Source organism: Schistocerca nitens, chromosome 3, assembly GCF_023898315.1.
Source record: "Schistocerca nitens isolate TAMUIC-IGC-003100 chromosome 3, iqSchNite1.1, whole genome shotgun sequence".
In the NCBI taxonomy this organism is placed as follows: Eukaryota; Metazoa; Arthropoda; class Insecta; order Orthoptera; family Acrididae; genus Schistocerca; species Schistocerca nitens.
Window position 1 is genome coordinate 973,539,552 of NC_064616.1, and position 20,837 is coordinate 973,560,388.

A 20,837-nucleotide genomic window follows, 5' to 3' on the forward strand; every position below is an offset into this window, starting at 1 on the left:
GGACAATATTATGGAAATGGAAGAGGATGTAGATGAAGACGAAATGGGAGATAAGATACTGCGTGAAGAGTTTGACAGAGCACTGAAAGACCTGAGTCGAAACAAGGCCCCGGGAGTAGACAACATTCCATTAGAACTACGGACAACCTTGGGAGAGCCAGTCATGACAAAACTCTACCATCTGGTGAGCAAGAATGTACAAGACAGGCGAAATACCCTCAGACTTCAAGAAGAATATAATAATTCCAATCCCAAAGAAAGCAGGTGTTGACAGATGTGAAAATTACCGAACTATCAGTTTAATAAGTCACAGCTGCAAAATACTAACGCGAATTCTTTACAGACGAATGGAAAAACTGGTAGAAGCGGACCTCGGGGAAGATCAGTTTGGATTCCGTAGAAATGTTGGAACACGTGAGGCAATACTAACCTTAAGACTTATCTTAGAAAAAAGATTAAGAAAAGGCAAACCTACATTTCTAGCATTTGTAGACTTAGAGAAAGCTTTTGACAATGTTAACTGGAATACTCTCTTTCAAATTCTGAAGGTGGCAGGGGTAAAATACAGGGAGCGAAAGGCTATTTACAATTTGTACAGAAACCAGATGGCAGTTATAAGGGTCGAGGGACATGAAAGGGAAGCAGTGGTTGGGAAGGGAGTGAGACAGGGTTGTAGCCTCTCCCCGATGTTATTCAATCTGTATATTGAGCAAGCAGTAAAGGAAACAAAAGAAAAGTTCGGAGTAGGTATTAAAATCCATGGAGAAGAAATAAAAACTTTGAGGTTCGCCGATGACATTGTAATTCTTTCAGAGACAGCAAAGGACTTGGAAGAGCAGTTGAACGGAATGGACAGTGTCTTGAAAGGAGGATATAAGATGAACATCAACAAAAGCAAAACGAGGATAATGGAATGTAGTCAAATTAAGTCGGGTGATGCTGAGGGAATTAGATTAGGAAATGAGACACTTAAAGTAGTAAAGGAGTTTTGCTATTTAGGGAGTAAAATAACTGATGATGGTCGAAGTAGAGAGGATATAAAATGTAGACTGGCAATGGGAAGGAAAGTGTTTCTGAAGAAGAGAAATTTGTTAACATTGAGTATAGATTTAAGTGTCAGGAAGTCATTTCTGAAAGTATTTGTATGGAGTGTAGCCATGTATGGAAGTGAAACATGGACGATAAATAGTTTGGACAAGAAGAGAATAGAAGCTTTCGAAATGTGGTGCTACAGAAGAATGCTGAAGATTGGATGGGTAGATCACATAACTAATGAGGAGGTATTGACTAGAATTGGGGAGAAGAGGAGTTTGTGGCACAACTTGACAAAAAGAAGGGACCGGTTGGTAGGACATGTTTTGAGGCATCAAGGGATCACAAATTTAGCATTGGAGGGCAGCGTGGAGGGTAAAAATCGTAGAGGGAGACCAAGAGATCAATACACTAAGCATATTCAGAAGAATGTAGGTTGCAGTAAGTACTGGGAGATGAAGAAGCTTGCACAGGATAGAGTAGCAAGGAGAGCTGCATCAAACCAGTCTCAGGACTGAAGACCACAACAACAACAAAAACAACAACAACAAAGATTGCTGGCATATGGACAGATACTGACAATTTCACAGAGTTTTGGACTCAAGCTGCCACATAACTGTGACTTATTTAGTTTCATAACACAAAAAGGTCTTTCGCACAAATGTGTCTACCGAAATATTAGTAAAACTTGCTCAAAATGGAATCGCCTGGGACTAAAATTATTGGACAAGTTTCAGGATTGCACAAAACTCACTGGGCTACGTAAAATTTGTCAGGTATCATGCATAAAAGTACAGTACAAATTTTTAATTATGCATATACTGTATTTACGTACCTTCACTCTAGCACAGTAGATGTTCATTTGCTGTATACTGGATAATAGAACACTGGACTATTACACTAACTGATAAATAACACAGCATTTCTATATTTTTACTCGAACTTTCAATTCATTTATTATTGTATGTACATATATATTATTCCCACGTTTATTTGCTTTACATTTCACTGTTTTTGCAACATATCAAGGAGGGAAACTTGTTTTAATTTCTTTTCAAAATTGTTTTTTTTTTTTCCTAGGCAATTTTTTGCACCAGACAATAGTTCCAACAAGTTGGGAGAATTTGTGTGTGCTTCAAATTGCATAACATCGTTTATGTAAGCAATGGCTTCTTCAGGAGCATTAATTTTTCTAGACACATCATATTGCTCCTCGTCTTCTTCTTCCTTTGTTTCTTCATCATCCTCTGTGTTGTGGATTTCTATTAAATCTGTTGCTGAAGTGTACGTGGAGTGAGTTGACAAAGTCATCATTTCAAATGTAATCATCTACACTACATGAAATGTTTCACATTTTCATTAATTTAGCAACTGTTGCTGCATTTTCTTGAACTTCGATGGCCACAGAAGCATCTTGTTCCTGTCCCCCAAACCTCGCTTTGTTGAAGCACTTGGTGACAGTTTCAGGTTTTATTTCATTTACTGCCAATCCAATCCAATTTACTGCATCCAGAACAGAAACTGACCATGCAAGAGCAAATGCACTTTGGGCTTCTTCAACAGTAAGAATGAGAGATTGCATCAGTAATCGCCTATAATGACACTTGAAATGTGTAAGTAACTCCCTGGTTCGTGGGTTGTGTGAGGCTGGTTGAAGCTGGAGGGAACCATGCCAATTTCATGTCTGGTAATGTTACTTTCGGGTGGCAGGTTGCATTGTCTAGGAAAAGGAGAACTTTGTGATTTCCTTTTCATTTTGGCATTGAAAGAGCCCAGCCATTCGATAGAAGACCACTCACCATCCACACCTTTTTATTGCTTTGCCATGGGACTGGAAGTTTACTGACGTCTATATTTTTGAAACAACACGGTTTTGTTGCCTTTCCAATCACCAGTGGCTTCTCCATTTCACCTAACATGTTTCCACAGAGCAGTAAAGTGAGTCTTTACTTGGACATTTTTCCGCCAGTGCACTTTTCACCTCCAATTGCTAGCGATTTTGAAGGCAGCACAATAAAACAGTCCCGTTTCATCAGCATTGAACAAGTCTTTTGGGTCATAATTCTCAATTAAGTTGGACAGTACTGTCTTCCATTCTGTTGCTACACTTTCCTGCACATCTTTTGCTTCCCCACACACTTCATTCCACACGATGATGTGCCTAACTTAGAAACTGTCCAGCCATCCTGCAGATGCCTTAAACTCCATAATTCCAAGCTCTTTAACGACTTTCAGAGCCTCACTCTGCAACACGGGTCCAAATAAAGATAAGTTTTATGCGCATGCACTTACAAACCATTCCCACACTATTTCGTTAATTTCTTCATTACTGGCCTTCTTCACCTTTCTTTCCATCTGTCCATTCCCTTTCATCCATTCATACCAAATCTTATCCTTGTTTCTTGAAGTCTCATAACTTTGTGTTTTACCATATTTGAAACGTACCATGATTTCACGCACAGAGAGTTTGTCTTTCTCACTCGCCTCAATTACAATAATCTTTTCATCATGTCTTAACGACACGTACCATTTGTTCAACACTATGTTACTGTATCTTTTAAATTGCTACTAGTCAACTGAAACTGGCAGATAATAATGACCTTGCTGGATAAAACCATTGTTTGACAGAACAATAACCACCTCTTTCACTGTGTGCACTGCAACAGTGTGTTGGTAGATGCGCAACAATGTTTCTGTATGCACCAGCATGCGTCAATAATGAGGAAAACGAGAAAGCCGCCAAACAGAGCACTGACAAACGAACCATTTCCTTTGATGTAATGTACCGACACTGAACGTAACTAACTTATTGTTGCACAGACCGGCACTGTTTTAGGTCCACACCAGCAGTGCTATGCTGCCCTGGACCTCTTTTTATTGATTTTGCACCGCTCAACAGAAGTGTTAAAAGTAATGTCCTTGTAGAGTCACGAATATCTAATGAACTGTAATACAATAGTACTGTATACGCTCTTTTCTGAATCATACAACAAATTATTAAGTATGTTCTACAATTTACTTTCCACTTTAGGCACATTCCACTTTATACAAAAAAATACGTACATAAAAGTGCACTGAATGCACCGGGACTGAAATAATTGTACGGTTTGGGCAGATTTGCAAATTATTGAGCAAGTTTTACAGTAGCACTTTTGTACCCTCATTATGGAGACATGGAAACTCTACCTGATGAAAGCAATATAGACATCCTGTACAGTTTTAATGTCAAAAGATTTGTCATAACTGGAATTACCTTGCAGATCAATCAGTTACATCTGCACATGCACAAAGAAACAGACATAAGATTGACAGCGTCCCCAAAACCTTTATAAAAATATCCTTGTAATTCTTTCTAGGCCACAATGAATTCTTCAAACCTCACATTGTCTTTACTGTCAGTGAGCTTCAGGAACTAGACACTCTTTGTCAGAATGTGTCCCCTCTACAATGCAATTTTCTTTCTAAATGCATCCCCATCAAATCAGAAAGAAGTTACCTTGCAATGTCTTACTGTGGACAGTGTGCAGTCAAGTTCACTTAAAATGCGAACTCTGTAGTGCATTCCAGATATTCCAATTTTCGTTTCTGCAATCCTTTTTCCTTCAAAAAATTAAACAGAAATGAGTTTTAAATCAAAAAATCATTTGAGGCGTGCTCCTTGACTTAACCTACGTACTTTGCACTAACGTATGAAGTCTCCATACTCTACACTCAGTTCCATTGAACACTGTTGCAAGCGACAATGGAATAATGCGTGTGATTTCAGAAATTTTGCTATTTGTACCATCAATTTCTTCATGTGCTCCCTGCCTGCAAATTTAACACAAAGTGCTTTTTAATGTACAAAACAATGTTTCCTATCTGTTAACCTTTGTAATCTTTTGTTGCTCCATTGTAAACTATATATTTAAATTCTTTCTGCATGGTATTGTAATGTCGTTTCATTGCAAAACATGCATTCCCTGCCACTTTTGTGAATAGAGCATTCTCATCCCTCTCCTCTGTCACTCCCATTCCTTTTAAAGGCTTCCGCCTTTGTGCGAACAGCCACTGGACCAGTGAATGTCCTTCACAACACTAAAAAACAGCAGAGGTTAAACAGTGACGACACCTTGATTCTGCCCAAATTAAAAGATTTGTGCTGACTGAAAAATACCGCACCGGAATTTTAAATGAAATGTTGCACTTTTCCGATACTTATGAGAAGGACCGAGGAAAGCCAAGTGACATGTAGGGCTTCGCCCGGCCATGGCCCACACACACTGCACACATGAAGTGTGCCACACTGTGGCCAGCCCTGGATTAAAGAGATGAAACTACGAGGTCATCAGCCCTCCTACCTGGAACAGGCAAGTCAACAAAACTACACACCAAAGAAATCCATGAAAGAAAGCCCATAAGGTCTACCGAAGGTCAACGAAGCCTAGAGAAAGGAATAAGGAAGAAGAAAAGAGGGAAAGGAAGAAAGATGGGTGAGGTGCCCAATCCAGGGAGCAGCCAGAAACCCTCAAAGACTCTTACCAGAAGCACCCCATCAAACACCATACAGAAAAGACAAGTGACATGGACAGTGTGAGAGAAGCACAGGAAAACAGAGGAAGAACACCAAGTCAAACAGAACACACAAGAAGGGAAAGTAAGAGAAAAAGAAGGAGTAGGGTGAGGGCTAGGCTGACCACCAAGACCAGCCAGCCATTGCCCAGTCAGAGCAGAGATGGTAATACGGCGTCCTGCCAAAGCCTCAATGGGCCAACAAGGCTGAGGTGCCCTCCCTTAAAGATTGTGATAAAAGCCCCCTTCATGAATAAAATGTAAAACCAGGTCAGCCACCAGGGGTAGCGAGTCAGGCAGATTAAGAGTCCCCAGCAGGGTGCTAGGTTAGGACAGTCCAGCAAAATGTGGACCACCGACAAACAGGTATCACAACAACAGTGGGGTGGATTCTTGCGACAGAGGAGATCACCGTGAGTCAGCCAAGTATGGCCAATGCTAAGCTAGCAAAGGATGATGAAGTCGTCATGAGACACCCACATAGAGAACTATCACAAATTTGAGGTCTCCTTTAACGCCCATAGTTTGTACAGTGAAGTCACAGTATGCCATTTCATATTTCAAATCCTTAGAATTTGATGGCAGAATACCAACTGCAGGTCCAGTTCTGAAATACCAATCTCAAGAGGCGGCCTGCCGGTAGCCAATTTGGCCAGCCTGTCAGCAAGTTCATTCCCCAGGATCAGATTGTGATCTGGGGTCCAAACAAAGACCACCGAGTGTCCACATTGTTTGAGGGCAAAAAGGGAATCCTGGATAGTCATCACCAAGGTATGATGAGGCCAACACTTGTGAAGAGCTTGTAAACTCCTCAAGAAGTCGTTAGAGATGAGAAGGGACTCACCAGGGCAAAAAGGACATGTTCAAGAGCACAAGAAATGTCTACCAACTCTGCAGTGAAAATACTGCAGCCACCTGGCAAGGAGCAGAGTTCATTACATCCTGCATGAATGTAGCATAACCTGTGTGACTGGCAACCATCAAGCCATCAGTACAGACTGCTTCTTGCCAACAATGGAGAAGAACTAGTGTTGGAGGGCCTTGGGCAGAGATGAGTCTTTGAGACCTTGTGATCGGTCAAGACAGATTGTGGACAAAGCACACACCACAGAGGTGTACGTTAGCAGGCCTGGAGAACAGGTGGTACAAGGGAAATGTAGCTGGAGTTGTGGAAGAAAAAAGGAAAAAAAGGGACTGGATGTGGATAGGGTCGTTCCCTGTCAAGTGGCTTAAATTTAGACAAGCTCCCCACTCCACCATCTCCAACTTCGATGAAATTTTTACGGGATGTACATATAGACCTTACATGAAGCACTGCCAAATTACATCTTCATAAGTAGTATGGTGGGACCACTAGCCACCTTTTCGTAAAGGCTCATTTTTTGACACTGACTTGAATTAATAAATGATCAACTTTGTTTTAGCATCGTTCAGGATCTAAGAGACCTGTCGTGCTGAAACTTTGTAATCCTGTTCATCTTTTGGGTACAATAGCTTAGTTGTTGTACAAATGGTCAAACTATGATAAATTCATCATAGTATACCATCAAAGTGGCTCATAAATCTTCTCGTACCAAATTTTGGCTATACTTTATTGCCTTGTATCTACTGGAAGAGTAACATTCTGAAGCAAATACTTTACTTATATGCAGCCTGCCAGCATGTCAAAGGTCTGCAAGTGGCACCCAGATTGCTCATATAATAACTGAGTTATCAAAGTTCAAAGTGTGCTAAAAAATTTAATCATCCAATTTTGGCTCACTTTCAAAAGGTCATATCTCAAAAGAGATCACTCAAATTTGATTTTTCTCGGCACCATTGAAAAGAACTCACCTTGTTTGATCAGAAAAAGTTGTTTTTATTTTGAAGACTTCGCATTTAAGGACAAGTAAACTTATACTTTCATTACATTGTATTTCTAAACATTGTGACTTAAATGCATAAATGATCAACTTTGATTTACCATTACTCAGGATCTAAGAGATCTCTCATGCTGAAACTTTGTGAACTTGTTCAACTTTTTGGGTACAATATATTAGCTGCAAAACAAAAGGTCGAACTATAGTAAATTCATCATAGTGCACTATCAAAGTGGCCCATAAATCTTGTACCAAATAAATTTACATTTATATTACATTAAAAATACATGTATCAGTCGCACTCTTTATGGTTCCCAAGCCAAAAACTTCAGTTCTTATTAATTCATTTGCTGAAATATGTTACTAATAGCAATTACAATTGATTCTAACATAAAAGCTATAATGTTGGCCCATTCTTGTTGCTGATGGAGCTGGAATGACAGAAATAATGTGTTGGTTTGGAATCCAACAAGCATCATGCCTAGCTGGCCAATAGAATGAATGTGCAGGTCCATTGGGGTGCATGAAACTGACTAAAACATCATTTTCTTCTTCTGAAACTTCAGACATTACCAATCCACCATTTTCCATCATACAAGCAATGTATTGGCCCAGTTGTAAGGCTGTAATATTTCTGAATGAAACTGTTGCTTGACTTTCGTCAGCATTTGCCACAAAAAATTTGTATCACTGCATACTCTTCTAATACAAACTTGTTTTTCATTTAATGTCACAAAATGGTGATTCTCTCTTGTTCCTGATACTGTGCAGCCATTTTTGAACCTTGCTTCCTGCTCAGTTTTTAATGTTTCAGTTTCTTCTTTTGGAACAAAAATGAATTGGATTCCTCCGATATTCTTTGTACAGTATTTAAACAAATCAGCTGGTGTCAAAATCTGGTCCTCGGTTGGTCTTTGAAGGTTTGCTCTTGCTGCCAGGTGCTTTACAGTTCCTCCAATTCCATCACATGGAGATTTTCCATGGCTTGTAGCAAAAAAGTTCCATTCAGCTGAGATTCCAGTCATTTTGATGGTGGCAGAGATTCAGAAAATTTTTGAAGTTTTTGTACTGCACCGCTGACCCATCACTGTAGTAGTAAATGTGTGTGGTTTTTCCAAGGAGACACTTGAGTTCTTCTATTAATTTCACTATAAAAGCATGTACAGCAATTGCATTATGTTTCAGGCTGTCGCTTATACAGTACCTGATGCTGATGTCCAAGTTATTTCTGAAGTACACAACAAATTTGTGTAAAGTTGCTTGGCTGTTATTCCAGAAAAACCTCAAGCTGCATCCTGGACAATGAAGGAATAATTTTCAGCAGTCCATTAAAATGATCAGTTCAGTTGGCTTACAGCTTTCTTTTATGAATTTTAGGCACTTGCTCTGGTGCTTTGCAGCATGATGATGAGTGGAAAGTTTGTCAATTTTTGAAATCAGATCTTCAATAAAATCCTCGGGTGTCATCTGCTTGGTTTCTAATGTATCTCTATCAGTGTGCACCAGCTGTTTGAACTCAATGGTATCATATGGATCACTGTCGTCAAAACTACTTTCTAAAAACTGTTAAAGTAGTTCTTTGGTTTCCAAATCACACACTGTTTTAGCAATCAGACTCTTGTAATCTTCTTTAATTGAAGTGCTTGCAAGCACCAGTTTCACATTTTGGTGTAAAGTGCAAACACAGACTGAGTGGGTTCCTGCAGCACCCACAGTGATGCACCATTTGGCCTCAATTCGCAAAATCCAATTTCAGACCCATGCTGACGTCGATATGCATCAAACATTTCTTTCAAATTATTCAGAAGAAGGTATTTTTGCATCAAAACTTTCTTTCCTTCTAATTGACACACAGTTTTTTTACCTGGACAAATTCGGCTAAATTCTTCATTCTGAAAAAATTTTACCACTCTTTCTTTTACGGCATCTGGAATCTTCTTGCCATACTTGTTCTTTGGCAGAGCTAATACACCATTTTCTGCCTGCAACATCCTAGCTGCTTTTACCATCCTCTCTGAAACACCAAACTCTTGCACTGTCTCTCTTATAGTCCATCTTTGTGGTACTAATGTAAACATTTGCAATTTTTCAGGCTGCCTTGACAATTGCAACTTCTCTTTCAATTCTTTAATCAACTGCTTATAATCTTCACAATCAGGACGTCTTGCTTGTACTTGGTGTTTGAAGATCTTTTGGGCAAATCCTCCAGCAGCAGCAATGTTATTCGCAATTGCCTCTTGAGTTTCACTTATTTTTCCCTCCCTTTTTGATACTCTCTGAAATTTTAGAGAGGAGACCCCAAAAGCAGTTAGACTTGAATAGATTGATACTTCTGGATATGCTTCATCTTCTGACTGGTTTGAAGCTGACTGTGATTTTTCTGCTTTCTTTGCTAAAAATTGTTTTCTGCAAGTTGGATAGATCTTCTGACCAGGTTTCACATTGCTCTTAGTCATGGCTTCCAATTGTTTTGCTGTTTCCACATTGACAATCTGCAAACCCTTTTTAACAGAATGGCTCTTTGCACCAAAAGGATTACAAGATCTCTGTAGAAAGTCATATTTGTCCATAAGTATTGCTTTGTGGTGAAAGCAAATTTGTGCATTTTCAGTAAGACATATCTTACTTCTTTGGTTTATTAGTTACTGTTGCTCTACTGAAAATTCTTTGATTGGAATGAAGCATTGTTGATGTGTGTATGTTTTCAGATGACATGCAGAATTATCTGCAAGGTCATGGTACTGAAACCTTGTTGATATACATTACACTACAACTAAATTCATGCTTCCAATTGCCATTTGTTTCATTATTAGATAAAGTAAAAGTGGTGTATATTTCCAACTGAGAAATATTAAACAATCATAGATAATGGGAACTTCCTTGAGAATACAACAGAAAAAAATTAAATAACCTGATAAACATTTCTAAAGAGTCACCTCGTACCTTGAAATAATGTTTACTTTCCGAAAAAAGATGTTTATCCAGTAATGACAATACACCTTACATCATTTAAAATGGCACACCAACATCTGAACACTCTTCACTACGCAAGAGAGTGTGCTTCAGATTGATTATTGAAGCATGTTACCAAACTCCATTGTTGACACTAAACTGGCCTGCCTCCAAAATAAAAACAACTTTTTCTGATCAGACCAGGTGAGCTCAGATAACTCAGTTATTATTTGAGATATATGGATGCCAGTTGCAGAGCTTTATGACATGCTGACAGGTTGTAGGTAAATACAGTATGAGCTTCAGAAAGTTATTCTTTCAATAGATACAAGGCAATAAAGTATAGTCAAAATTTGGTACAACAAGGTTTATGAGCCACTTTGATGAATTTACCATAGTTTGACCTTTTGTTTTACAGCTAAGATATTGTACCCAAAAAGTGGAACAGGTTCACAAAGTTTCAGCATGACAGGTCTCTTAGATCCTGAGTAATGGCAAATCAAAGTTCATCATTTATTCATTTAAGTTGCAATGTTGAGATATGTAATGTAATGAAAATATAAGTTTATTTGTTCTTAAATGCAAAGTCTCCAAAATAAAAACAACTTTTTCTGATCAAACAAGCTGAGCTCTTTTCAATGGTGCCAAGAAAAATCAAATTTGAGTGATCTCTTTTGAGATATGACCTTTTGAAAGTGAGCCAAAATTGGCTGATTAAATTTTTTAGCACACTTTGAACTTTGATAACTCAGTTATTATTTGAGCAATCTGGATGCCACTTCCAGAGCTTTATGGCATGCTGCAGATAACTAAAGTATTAGCTTCAGAAAGTTACTCTTCCAGTAGATACAAGTCAATAAAGTATAGCCAAAATTTGGTACGACAAGATTTATGAGCCACTTTGATAGCACACTATGACGAATTTCCCATAGTTTGACTTTTTGTACTACAACTAAGCTATTGTACCAGAAAAGTTGAACAGGATCACGAAGTTTCAGCACAACAGGGATCAAGGGATCACCAGCCATTAAAAAAGTAGATAAAGCTTGTGAAATCCTGCGTACATCGCCTGCTAGTAAAATTAGATTAGAAAACTAAGTCAAGATAAAAGACCAAGTGCCTTGAATACAAAAACTGAGAAAGTGGCAGCTACAGTCAAAAATAATTTGGAAGTTTCATTTCAAAATACAATTTGTACCAAAACAGATTGAAATTCTAAAACTTCACCAACAGAATATGATGATTTGACAGAAAAACTAAAAACTAAATGCAGTACTTCAAAGAAAGAGGATAAAATTAAGATTATCAGTTTACTGCCGAATTCTTGGAGTCGAGCAAAAGTTAGTGATGAATTTAATGTGTCAGAACGTCTTGCTAAGTTAACAAGGCAATTAGTAAAAGAACAGATAATTTTACCAGCATTACAAAAGAAAAGTGCATCTAATTTGGTAGATGAAAACACAATCAATAAAGTTATTAAGTATTATGATGACAATAACAGCCGTTTGATGTCTGGCAAAAAAGACTGTTTCTGTAAAAGAAAATGGTTCTAAGATTCAAAGACAAAAAAGGTTAATATTGGGTAATTTAAATGAACTATTCACTGAATTTAAAAAAGAAAATCCTGACATTAAAATTGGAAGATCAAAGTTTTGCGAGTTGAGACCAAAATGGTGTATTGTTGCAGAGGCATCTGGCACCCATAATGTTTGTGTTTGTTTGTATCATCAGAGTGTAAAGTTGATTATAGAGGGTGCCGATCTTAGAGTTGACTATAAAGACCTTTAGGAAGTTAATGGTATGCAATACTGACAGTTACAATTGTATGATCAAGGGAAAACATGAAGATTGTCCAGGCAAACAAGCCTTACTTGACATGTTTGAAGAATCCAAAGACGACGATTTGATGCCTGACAATATAAAATACGAACAATGGGTCACACAAGACAGAACTGAAATGGTGACAGTCATAAAATCACGAGAAGAGTTTTTTGAAGTGTTGGAGGCTAACCTTGAAAATCTGAAAATGCATCATTTTATTGCAAAAGCTCAAAGTAGTACATTTTTGAAAGACAAAAAGCAAACCTTGGCAGCTGATGAATGCTTAGCCCTTGCTGACTTTTAGGGAAAATTATTCCTTCGTTGTTCAAGATTAAGTACAAGGGCGCCACTGGGTAAACAACAGGTCACAGTTCATCCATTTGTATTCTATTACAAAAATGAAGATAAGCTAATGAGCCACAGCTTTTGTGTCATAAATGACTACCTTGAACACAACACTACAGCAGTACACATTTCTCAACTAAAATTAAAAACTACATTAAACAGCACCACCCTTCCATAAAAAAAAAAAAAAACTGATTTACTTTTTGGATGGGGCAGCAAGTCAACATAAAAAAAAAAAAAAATCTCCTTGAAGATTTTGAGTTTGATGTACGGTACAACACTTGTCAGAAGATTAAAGGCACTTTATCTTTTCATTGTTTTGTACCACATTCACACAACTTACTGACATGTAAGATCACATCAGCTTCGCCTGATAGTGAACTTCATCAGTGTGGGAAACTTGTACAACTGGTTCTTCAAAATAAAGACATAGTGGCTAGTGTTTACGATGAACAGTGGTGGATTGGCGAAGTTGATAATACTGACTGTCAAAACCAAGATGTACATGTTGTATTTTATCACCCTCCAGGACCAAGGACATCTTTTTAAAAAATTGAGAAGGATCAAGTTTGGATGCCACTTAAAAATGTACTAAGGAAGCTGTCTCCCATGGAATTTACAACTGTGACTGGGCGAACTTATAATCTAACACCCAAATTGAGTGAACAAATTTCTCAAATGTTCAATGAGTGATGTACTAAAAACAAATAACAAGAGAACAATATAATTTAATTAGTAGGCTTATTTTCAATAAAAAAAAGTAAGTCATCATAGATATGATTAAATTAGTACTGTAACTGATATATTTTATTCGATAAGCCTAGATATTGCAGATGTTATGAAATGTATTTTTGACTCGTGTTTGTAATTTTTTTTTCCATAACTTCCAATTGAATCTCAAGGTTGAAATGTACACTGAAGTTTGATATCATAAAGGTCTATTAAATGTGAAATTTTCAGATTTTCATCTGGTACCCCAACAAAGATATTGCAGGCCACAAAATGGAAAAATTAAAAAAAAATAATTTTTAAATAGTGTATTCTTTTTAAGTGTAAGCTGCTCACCATTGATACTCTATAAAAAGTAACTATACTATACATTGTAATAGCAGAGAAAATATTAAAGCTGAGAAATTAATCTTTCTTTGGAAAACTACTGTTCAAAAATTGAGTTTTTTTAATATGTGGCTGATAACTTTGAACTATTAAATATATCTTAAAGAATACATTCAGCTAAGTGATAATGATGTTAATTTGTAGCCCAGAGTGTGTTGAACTAAATGCATTTTATCTGAAAAGCTTAGAACAATCCACTATTGAATAACTGTAAAAAATTTAGATGCTTGCAAATACGAAAAACGCATGCGGCCTGGAACAAATATGGCAACCATTTCAAAATGATAAACAATAATCTTTTTAAAATATTTTTGTGACAACTAAACATTGGGGAATTCACCCAGCAAATATAAAGTTTTTCTGAGATGGCCAAGCAACCAATTATTTTTTTCTTGGACCACTTCGTATGGACTGACCCATTTGTGACAGAGCAACATGCAGCTAGATTGAAAATCACTAAGGAAAAACTTAAGAAAAATTGTCCATCATACACCTTCTTGCTACTTTCAATATCCCGTAGCCAAAGGGCAGAAAACTTGTAATATTCTACACTTGATAATGCCTGTTTTTCTCCTTCCACCAGGCTATTGATTAGTTTTTTCTGAATACAGAATTGTGGCACAATAATTTGTTAACTGGCTTTCTTTATGCATCTACTCCAAATGCCTTATTTCCATATTACTTGAGTAGGGCACAGGACAGCACACAGTCACAGACTGTTTTGACCTCCAATGTTCATAACGTCTTACTAATTTTTGATTATTTAGACTCATTCATTTTACAGATACTATATGTTTTATTAATGATATGAATATAATAGAGGGAAACATTCCACGTGGGAAAAAATATATCTAAAAACAAAGATGATGTGACTTACCAAACGAAAGTGCTGGCAGGTTGATACACACACAAACAAACACAAACATACACACAAAATTCAATATGTTTTATTAAAATAGACATTTGTTCTAAGCTTAATTGGTTGGTTGGTTTAAAGGAACCAAACTGCAAGGCCATCATTCCTTTCATCCTATATGTGTCAAACCAGGAATAATCCTCAGAGGAAGGAGCTAAAGGGAAGTACTTGGGAACCTCAACTGTACTCAAGATACAATGAGACACAGATAAAATCAAGGAGAAGTAAGAGGAGAATGAGAGGGGGTAGGATGGGTGAGCCATTCTGCCCATAATGCAGTTGGTGGCCCCAAGGGCATGGGATACAGTGGGAGATGCACCCTCTGCACATCCGACCAGCACTATCTTGCAATCTGTTACTACGTGAAAACGAGCAGCACAGACAATGTGATAAAATTTTAGGAAAGACAAAACATTAAAAACAACACCAAACATAAAAGAATAAAAAGATGAGAACAGTAGGGGCCAGGCCAGGCCAGGCCAGACCAAGCAAGGGCCACTGTGCATACTCCGGGCCAGAGCAGGCAAGGGATGCCGCCGCCCACCCCCCCCCCCCCCCCACACAGTCAATAAGGCAAAAGTGCTCCACCTCACAGAGACAAGCAGAAACCACCTTCACAGTTGAAATATAAAACCAGGTCAGCCATTTTGGCATCATCTGCTAGCACTACAAGTAGTTAGTAAGGAAGTTTAACAGATTGCCACAAAGCAGCCAAATTTTGGCAATCTAGTAGGATAAAGGCCACCGTCAGGCGGGCAACACATCAGCAGTAAGGTGGATTCTCATGTTGGAGAAGATGGTCATGGGTCAGCTAAGTGTGCCCAAGCCAACAAAGGACAGTGAATTCCCAGCAAGAAGTTTTAATTCACTCGTAGTAGTGCAGTGCATATCTTATAGCATTATTCCATTGGTTTATTAAACCTAATAGTAAACTAAAGAGAAATTAACCATAAAAAACAATTGTGCCATGTTATTTAAAACTGACAGTCCTCAGGTAGTTTACGTATTCCATGCTTGTAAAAACCTACTGGTTCAGAGTTACCTGTTACCTATGTCATCAAGCAAGATTCAAAGTGCATTTTCACACTGAAAGGCATCGTCTTGCTGGCTTGTTTTGTGAAATCAGTGAAATACAGGGGGTGACGTGCAGTAGCATCACTAGATGCAATTCACTTTGTTACTTTTCTTATACTGACTAAAAAGCATCTGTTGTTGGCAATACAACCCCTGAGGAGCATTTCATAATACTTAACATTCCTTCCCCTCCCCCCCCCCCCAACAGATACAAAATATTATGTCACACTACTATTTGATTGCAGTAAGGTTTTGGAGGCATTAATTTCTTCTGTCAAAGTTATCATAAAGTCACTATAATTCATTACTGCTAACAACGCTGCCTAGGAATGCTGTGTAAGAGAACTGAGGATGCTCAACCAAAAATGCAGATTCAATCACCCCTACGCATTTTGTTTCTTTGAGTTGGATCATGCAATATTCCTACATCTTATTTCTGAACCTTGCCCACTGAATGAAAATGTCGCACTTATTTTAAATTATAGGTGCTCATCACATTTGTTGATTAATGAGAATTTATGAATCTGGAAAATCAGTCATGCCATAACAATCTTTCTTGAACCAAAAAAATTCCCTCATACATAACACGAATGTTTCGAGTGGCCACCACTGCCATCACCCCTGTATTGAACCCAAAGCGAACAAATATTTCACAAATGTTAGACCACCTCCCAGTTGAGACTATTCTGTAATGCTTGAATAACATTTAGGAGTTAAAATATTTGGTCAGGGGAACATCTACAACTAATTAACACATCAATAACAAAAACAGTTTCCAATAATTTCTCATTTATTGCACAACCAGTTTCAAAGCCTAAAGCTTAATCTTCAGCTGGCACCAACTGTAAATAAAAGAAAAAGCCACTAGCATACAAGAAATATGGGACTGACATACAAGAATCAAAGGTAAAGCAGTGAAAGAAGGCATGCTCATAATTATGGAAACCGAAATGTGTGGTGGTCAGGCCAGTCAGTCATGAGAGGAGGGCCCTCACACCCATGTCAAACCAATGCACTGGACTGAGAAAAAGCCTAACATAGAGGGAGCGACATGGACAAAAATGAACTCAACAATAAATAAATAACTGCACTCGTGCATAGGACTAGCAACCACAGCAACTGCCTCCACAGAAGTGATTAGTGCAGCTGTTCAGGGAGCCAGCTGACTGTGGCAGCAGAAATGACTGACATAGGAGTCAATGAGGTGGGGAAATGAAATAGAAACATAAAAAAGTGCAACGAACAGGCTGACCGGTTCATCTGCTTACATAAGTGTGATTCACAAGATTCATACAAAATAGAACTACAAATATGAGGATAATTATAACAACATATAAACAATATTGTACATAAAAAATGCCCACAAGACAACTTGGACAGAGTGCATCAGAATAATAAGATAAAATACAAACATGCAACTAAAACGAGGCACATATAGCATACAGAAATACATCCAATAACTGAGCGATAAGACGACAGGTGAAGTGTCGAGGAGAATGATGCAAGCCATTAAGATTGGTAACCGTGTATACACTCGCCTTTAAAGAGCCAAAACAGTCTTAGTATAAAAAGCTTAGTCACGATTGAACTGATATACACAACAGGAATTGCAATGTAAATATCTAAAACAGAGTGATGCACTTATCCAGAATGAGATTTTCACTCTGCAGCGGAGTGTGCGCCGATATGAAACTTCCTGGCAGATTAAAACTGTGTGCCCGAGTTCGAGTCTCGGTCGGGCACACAGTTTTAATCTGCCTGGAAGTTTTTGATGCACTTATTTTTGTAATTACATTCATTCTTATATTTGTAGTTCTATTTTGTATCAATCTTGTATGCTACACTTATGTAACCGGACAGACAAGTCAGCCACCGCTGCCTGCATTTCTTTGGCTCTCTATTTTGATTCCCCATTTCATTGGCTCCCACAACAGTTGTTTCCACCACAACGGTCAGCCAGCTCCCTGGCCAGCTGCACTAGTCACTTGTGCAAAGTGCCATCGAGGCATATGCCGCACTTGCTGGTCCTGTGCGCGAGTGCAGCTATTTATTTATTATCGAGTTCATTTTTTTCCAGATCCCTCCATTTAGGTCAGCATATTTGTCCCAATCCTGGGCATAAGACGTGTGTGTGGACCCCCCACACACGACTGACTGAAACAACTGCCACACATTTGTGTGTCCGTAATATTATGTCAACCCATACTTTCTTGTATGCTAGTAGCTCCTCCTCTTATTCACAGTTGAGGGCACTTGAAGATGAAGCTTTATGCTTCAAAACCTGTTGTGTAATAAATAAGAAATTATTGGCAACTGAAGCAGATATTTTATTCTATTAATATTTAGAATATTCAAGTGTGCAAAATCCAATATGTAACTGTAAGGCAAATACTAGAACTTCAAGTCAAAAATGACAACTGATGAGTACACATCAGTATTCCTCACATCATAAGCTGAGTGAGCATTGCTGCCCCCCCTTCCCGCTGTGTTACCACATAGTGTTTACTCAGTTTATCAAAGTTCTTTCACATGGAAATTAAACCGTTTTATGCTTACCAATGCATGAGCAGAAATACTGCCAAGGTGCATCACATAAGTGTCACATTGCATCGTGTTCATCATCCGAGCAGTGGTGTCCTGTGGCCTGTGGCTAGTGCTAGAAGGCCCCCGATCAGAGGCAACTGCATGCATAGGAAACTCTCTGGCATAAATTGTTCTATCTTGAGTCAGCCATAAGGTCTTTTGTAGGAATGTTTCTGGAACAGTTTGCTATTACTGATGAATTAGAAAGGGAAGCAAATTATCTTTTAGGTTCCATCAGACTGATGCTTTTAGCATACAAACTAAATGCAGTTTAAAAAAAACTAAGGCATTGACTCTAGCTGTTGACTTTCCTCTACAGTGCACAATGTTTATCACTAGACCACGAGCAGATACAATACTACTACACCTTGGGTGGAAGACAATAGTTCCTCCAGAAACTTCAGCACCCTATAATGTTGATACATCTTACATATGGCTGGACTTAGAAGTCTGGGGGCAGTCAGTTATTGAGGCCTTGAGCAAACTACTCCAACTTAGTTACTGCGGCACCCGGCCAGCAAATAGGCTCTATAATAAAGACTATACTTTGTTCTGACAATTCTTTCTGATGGTCAACTCAGTCCTCCTCTCATATATTTTCACCCAGTACCCTGGTGAAGACTGGCCATAACCTTTCTGGTAAATGACATTAACTCACCTCCTCTGGTGGTGAGGCACTGACTTCCACCCCAGCTTTTAAACTTCTGTGTGTGTTACTGGTCCTTTACCTCATCCACAGTAGCACTGCAGTGCACAAAAGTGCATATTGTAGAATTTTATGAGGGCACAGTATTCCATTAATCCATTTGAACAACAAAAAGCATGATTTAAAAAAAACTATAAAGAAAACTGTTCTACAGAGCAAAGTGACATCACTTGCATTATCGCACATCATGTACCTATATAACAGAAAACCTAAAAAATCATTTGGAATCTGGATCGGTGCCACCTCTTAGACAAGCCACAAAAATATTTTCTTGCCCTTCAATATCAGAAGTTAAGTTCACTTTATTTTCCATGGAACAAGGGTATTATAACACATCTGTGATTTGTGAGCTGTTTGCTTAGAACTCTTCCGTTTGGTACAGTTTTCCACATAAAACTGTGTCATATGCAGCAACCTACTGCGACTTAACCACCTTGCCTACACTGAACACATGACACTGTGTGTGAATTGACAGCAGCACAAGATAGAGAAATCATATAACTCTCCCAACCTCAAATTTTGTTGTATGGAGGGAATTTCCACATGTCAACTTTCCCTGGATGAAATGACACAGAAATTGCAAATTACTGTGTATTTTAAGAAAGAGTACCTTGTACCCAGTTACTTATGAGCCCGTGTCCTAATTTAGTGGCTGTCATAATTTAGTTTCACAACTTTTAGAGTATCTAAGGTCTTAATATAATGGACTGAGGAGAAACCAAGATCTCAAAACCAGTCCAAGCAAATAAAATTACCTTCACAACTAACAGAAGATTAAGCACACAAATAATGTAATTATTTCAAAGTAGTGTTACACTATTTACCTTCTTGAATGATGCAACAAGACCTCGGCATGCTTGGCATGGAGGTAGTTTTAGAGAATGTAATTTGTCAACTTTGTCATCTGATACTGCATACAACAAGTGGGTTACCAACATTAATAAAACTGCCTTGCGATACATTTCTGCTTGACCTGAAAAGAGAAAAATACAGTAAACAATGCCTCTTCTGTTACAATATACTCAATTTATTACACCTGCATCTGAAATCTAATTGTTTCTACAATATCTGTATTACAAGCCCTAAATTTCACTTTCCTTAATAACTACAGCAATTATATTCACATTTACTACCGTGAATATAACTACTGTCTTGACATCACAATTTGCTAATGTGGAAACAACTTTTTATTCCACTGTATGTTCAGAAAGCTTGTCATCGTGTTCACAATTTAAGTCTTCACTCCAAGAAAGTAAATAAAGACACAGAATAAAAAAAGGCTGAGTACATAATCTCTCTGCTGTAACTTCTAACTGCTAATTAACGACCCATTTCGAAGACTTGGTTGTGTAACAAAACTAATGTACTGCAAATTTTTCAGTCACTGACAATTTTAAGTTTCGCACTTTCTATGCCTGCTAATGTGTGAAATGCTGAGCACTCTCCTCACGATTTCAACATCAAGCATATCCACCTTGCATGTTGCTTCTTGGTAATGACTATTTACTGGCCAACTTGGAGCTGCATATTACATACACAAAAAACATGTCAAGGTTCAAATATTTTCAAGGACTTAAAAGTCCTGTTGGCAGCTTGAAAAGTAACAGTGTTCACTGTAAACAGGTCTCTATTCTTAGGCCATATCTGTATTAACGAAGTAGTAGCAGCAGCAGGGAAGCAAACCAGGTACTTACAAGGGAACTTCCCCATCACACCCCCCCTCAGATTTAGTTATAAGTTGGCACAGTGGATAGGCCTTGAAAAACTGAACACAGATCAATCGAGAAAACAGGAAGAAGTTGTGTGGAACTATGAAAAAAATAAGCAAAATATACAAACTGAATAGTCAATGGGCAAGATAGGCAACATCAAGGATAGTCTG

The 20,837-nt window shown here is 38.1% G+C and overlaps 1 protein-coding gene across 1 annotated transcript in view; it reads right to left on the minus strand.

Moving 5' to 3' along the window:
• LOC126249033 (cysteine-rich with EGF-like domain protein 2) overlaps positions 1–20,837 on the minus strand; it is a 148,375-nt gene that overhangs the window by 113,981 nt on the left and 13,557 nt on the right. The window contains exon 2 of the mRNA XM_049950648.1: positions 19,780–19,928. Coding sequence (XP_049806605.1) covers positions 19,780–19,917 — 138 coding nt within the window. The 5' untranslated portion in view covers positions 19,918–19,928. The remainder of the gene's footprint in view (positions 1–19,779; positions 19,929–20,837) is intronic.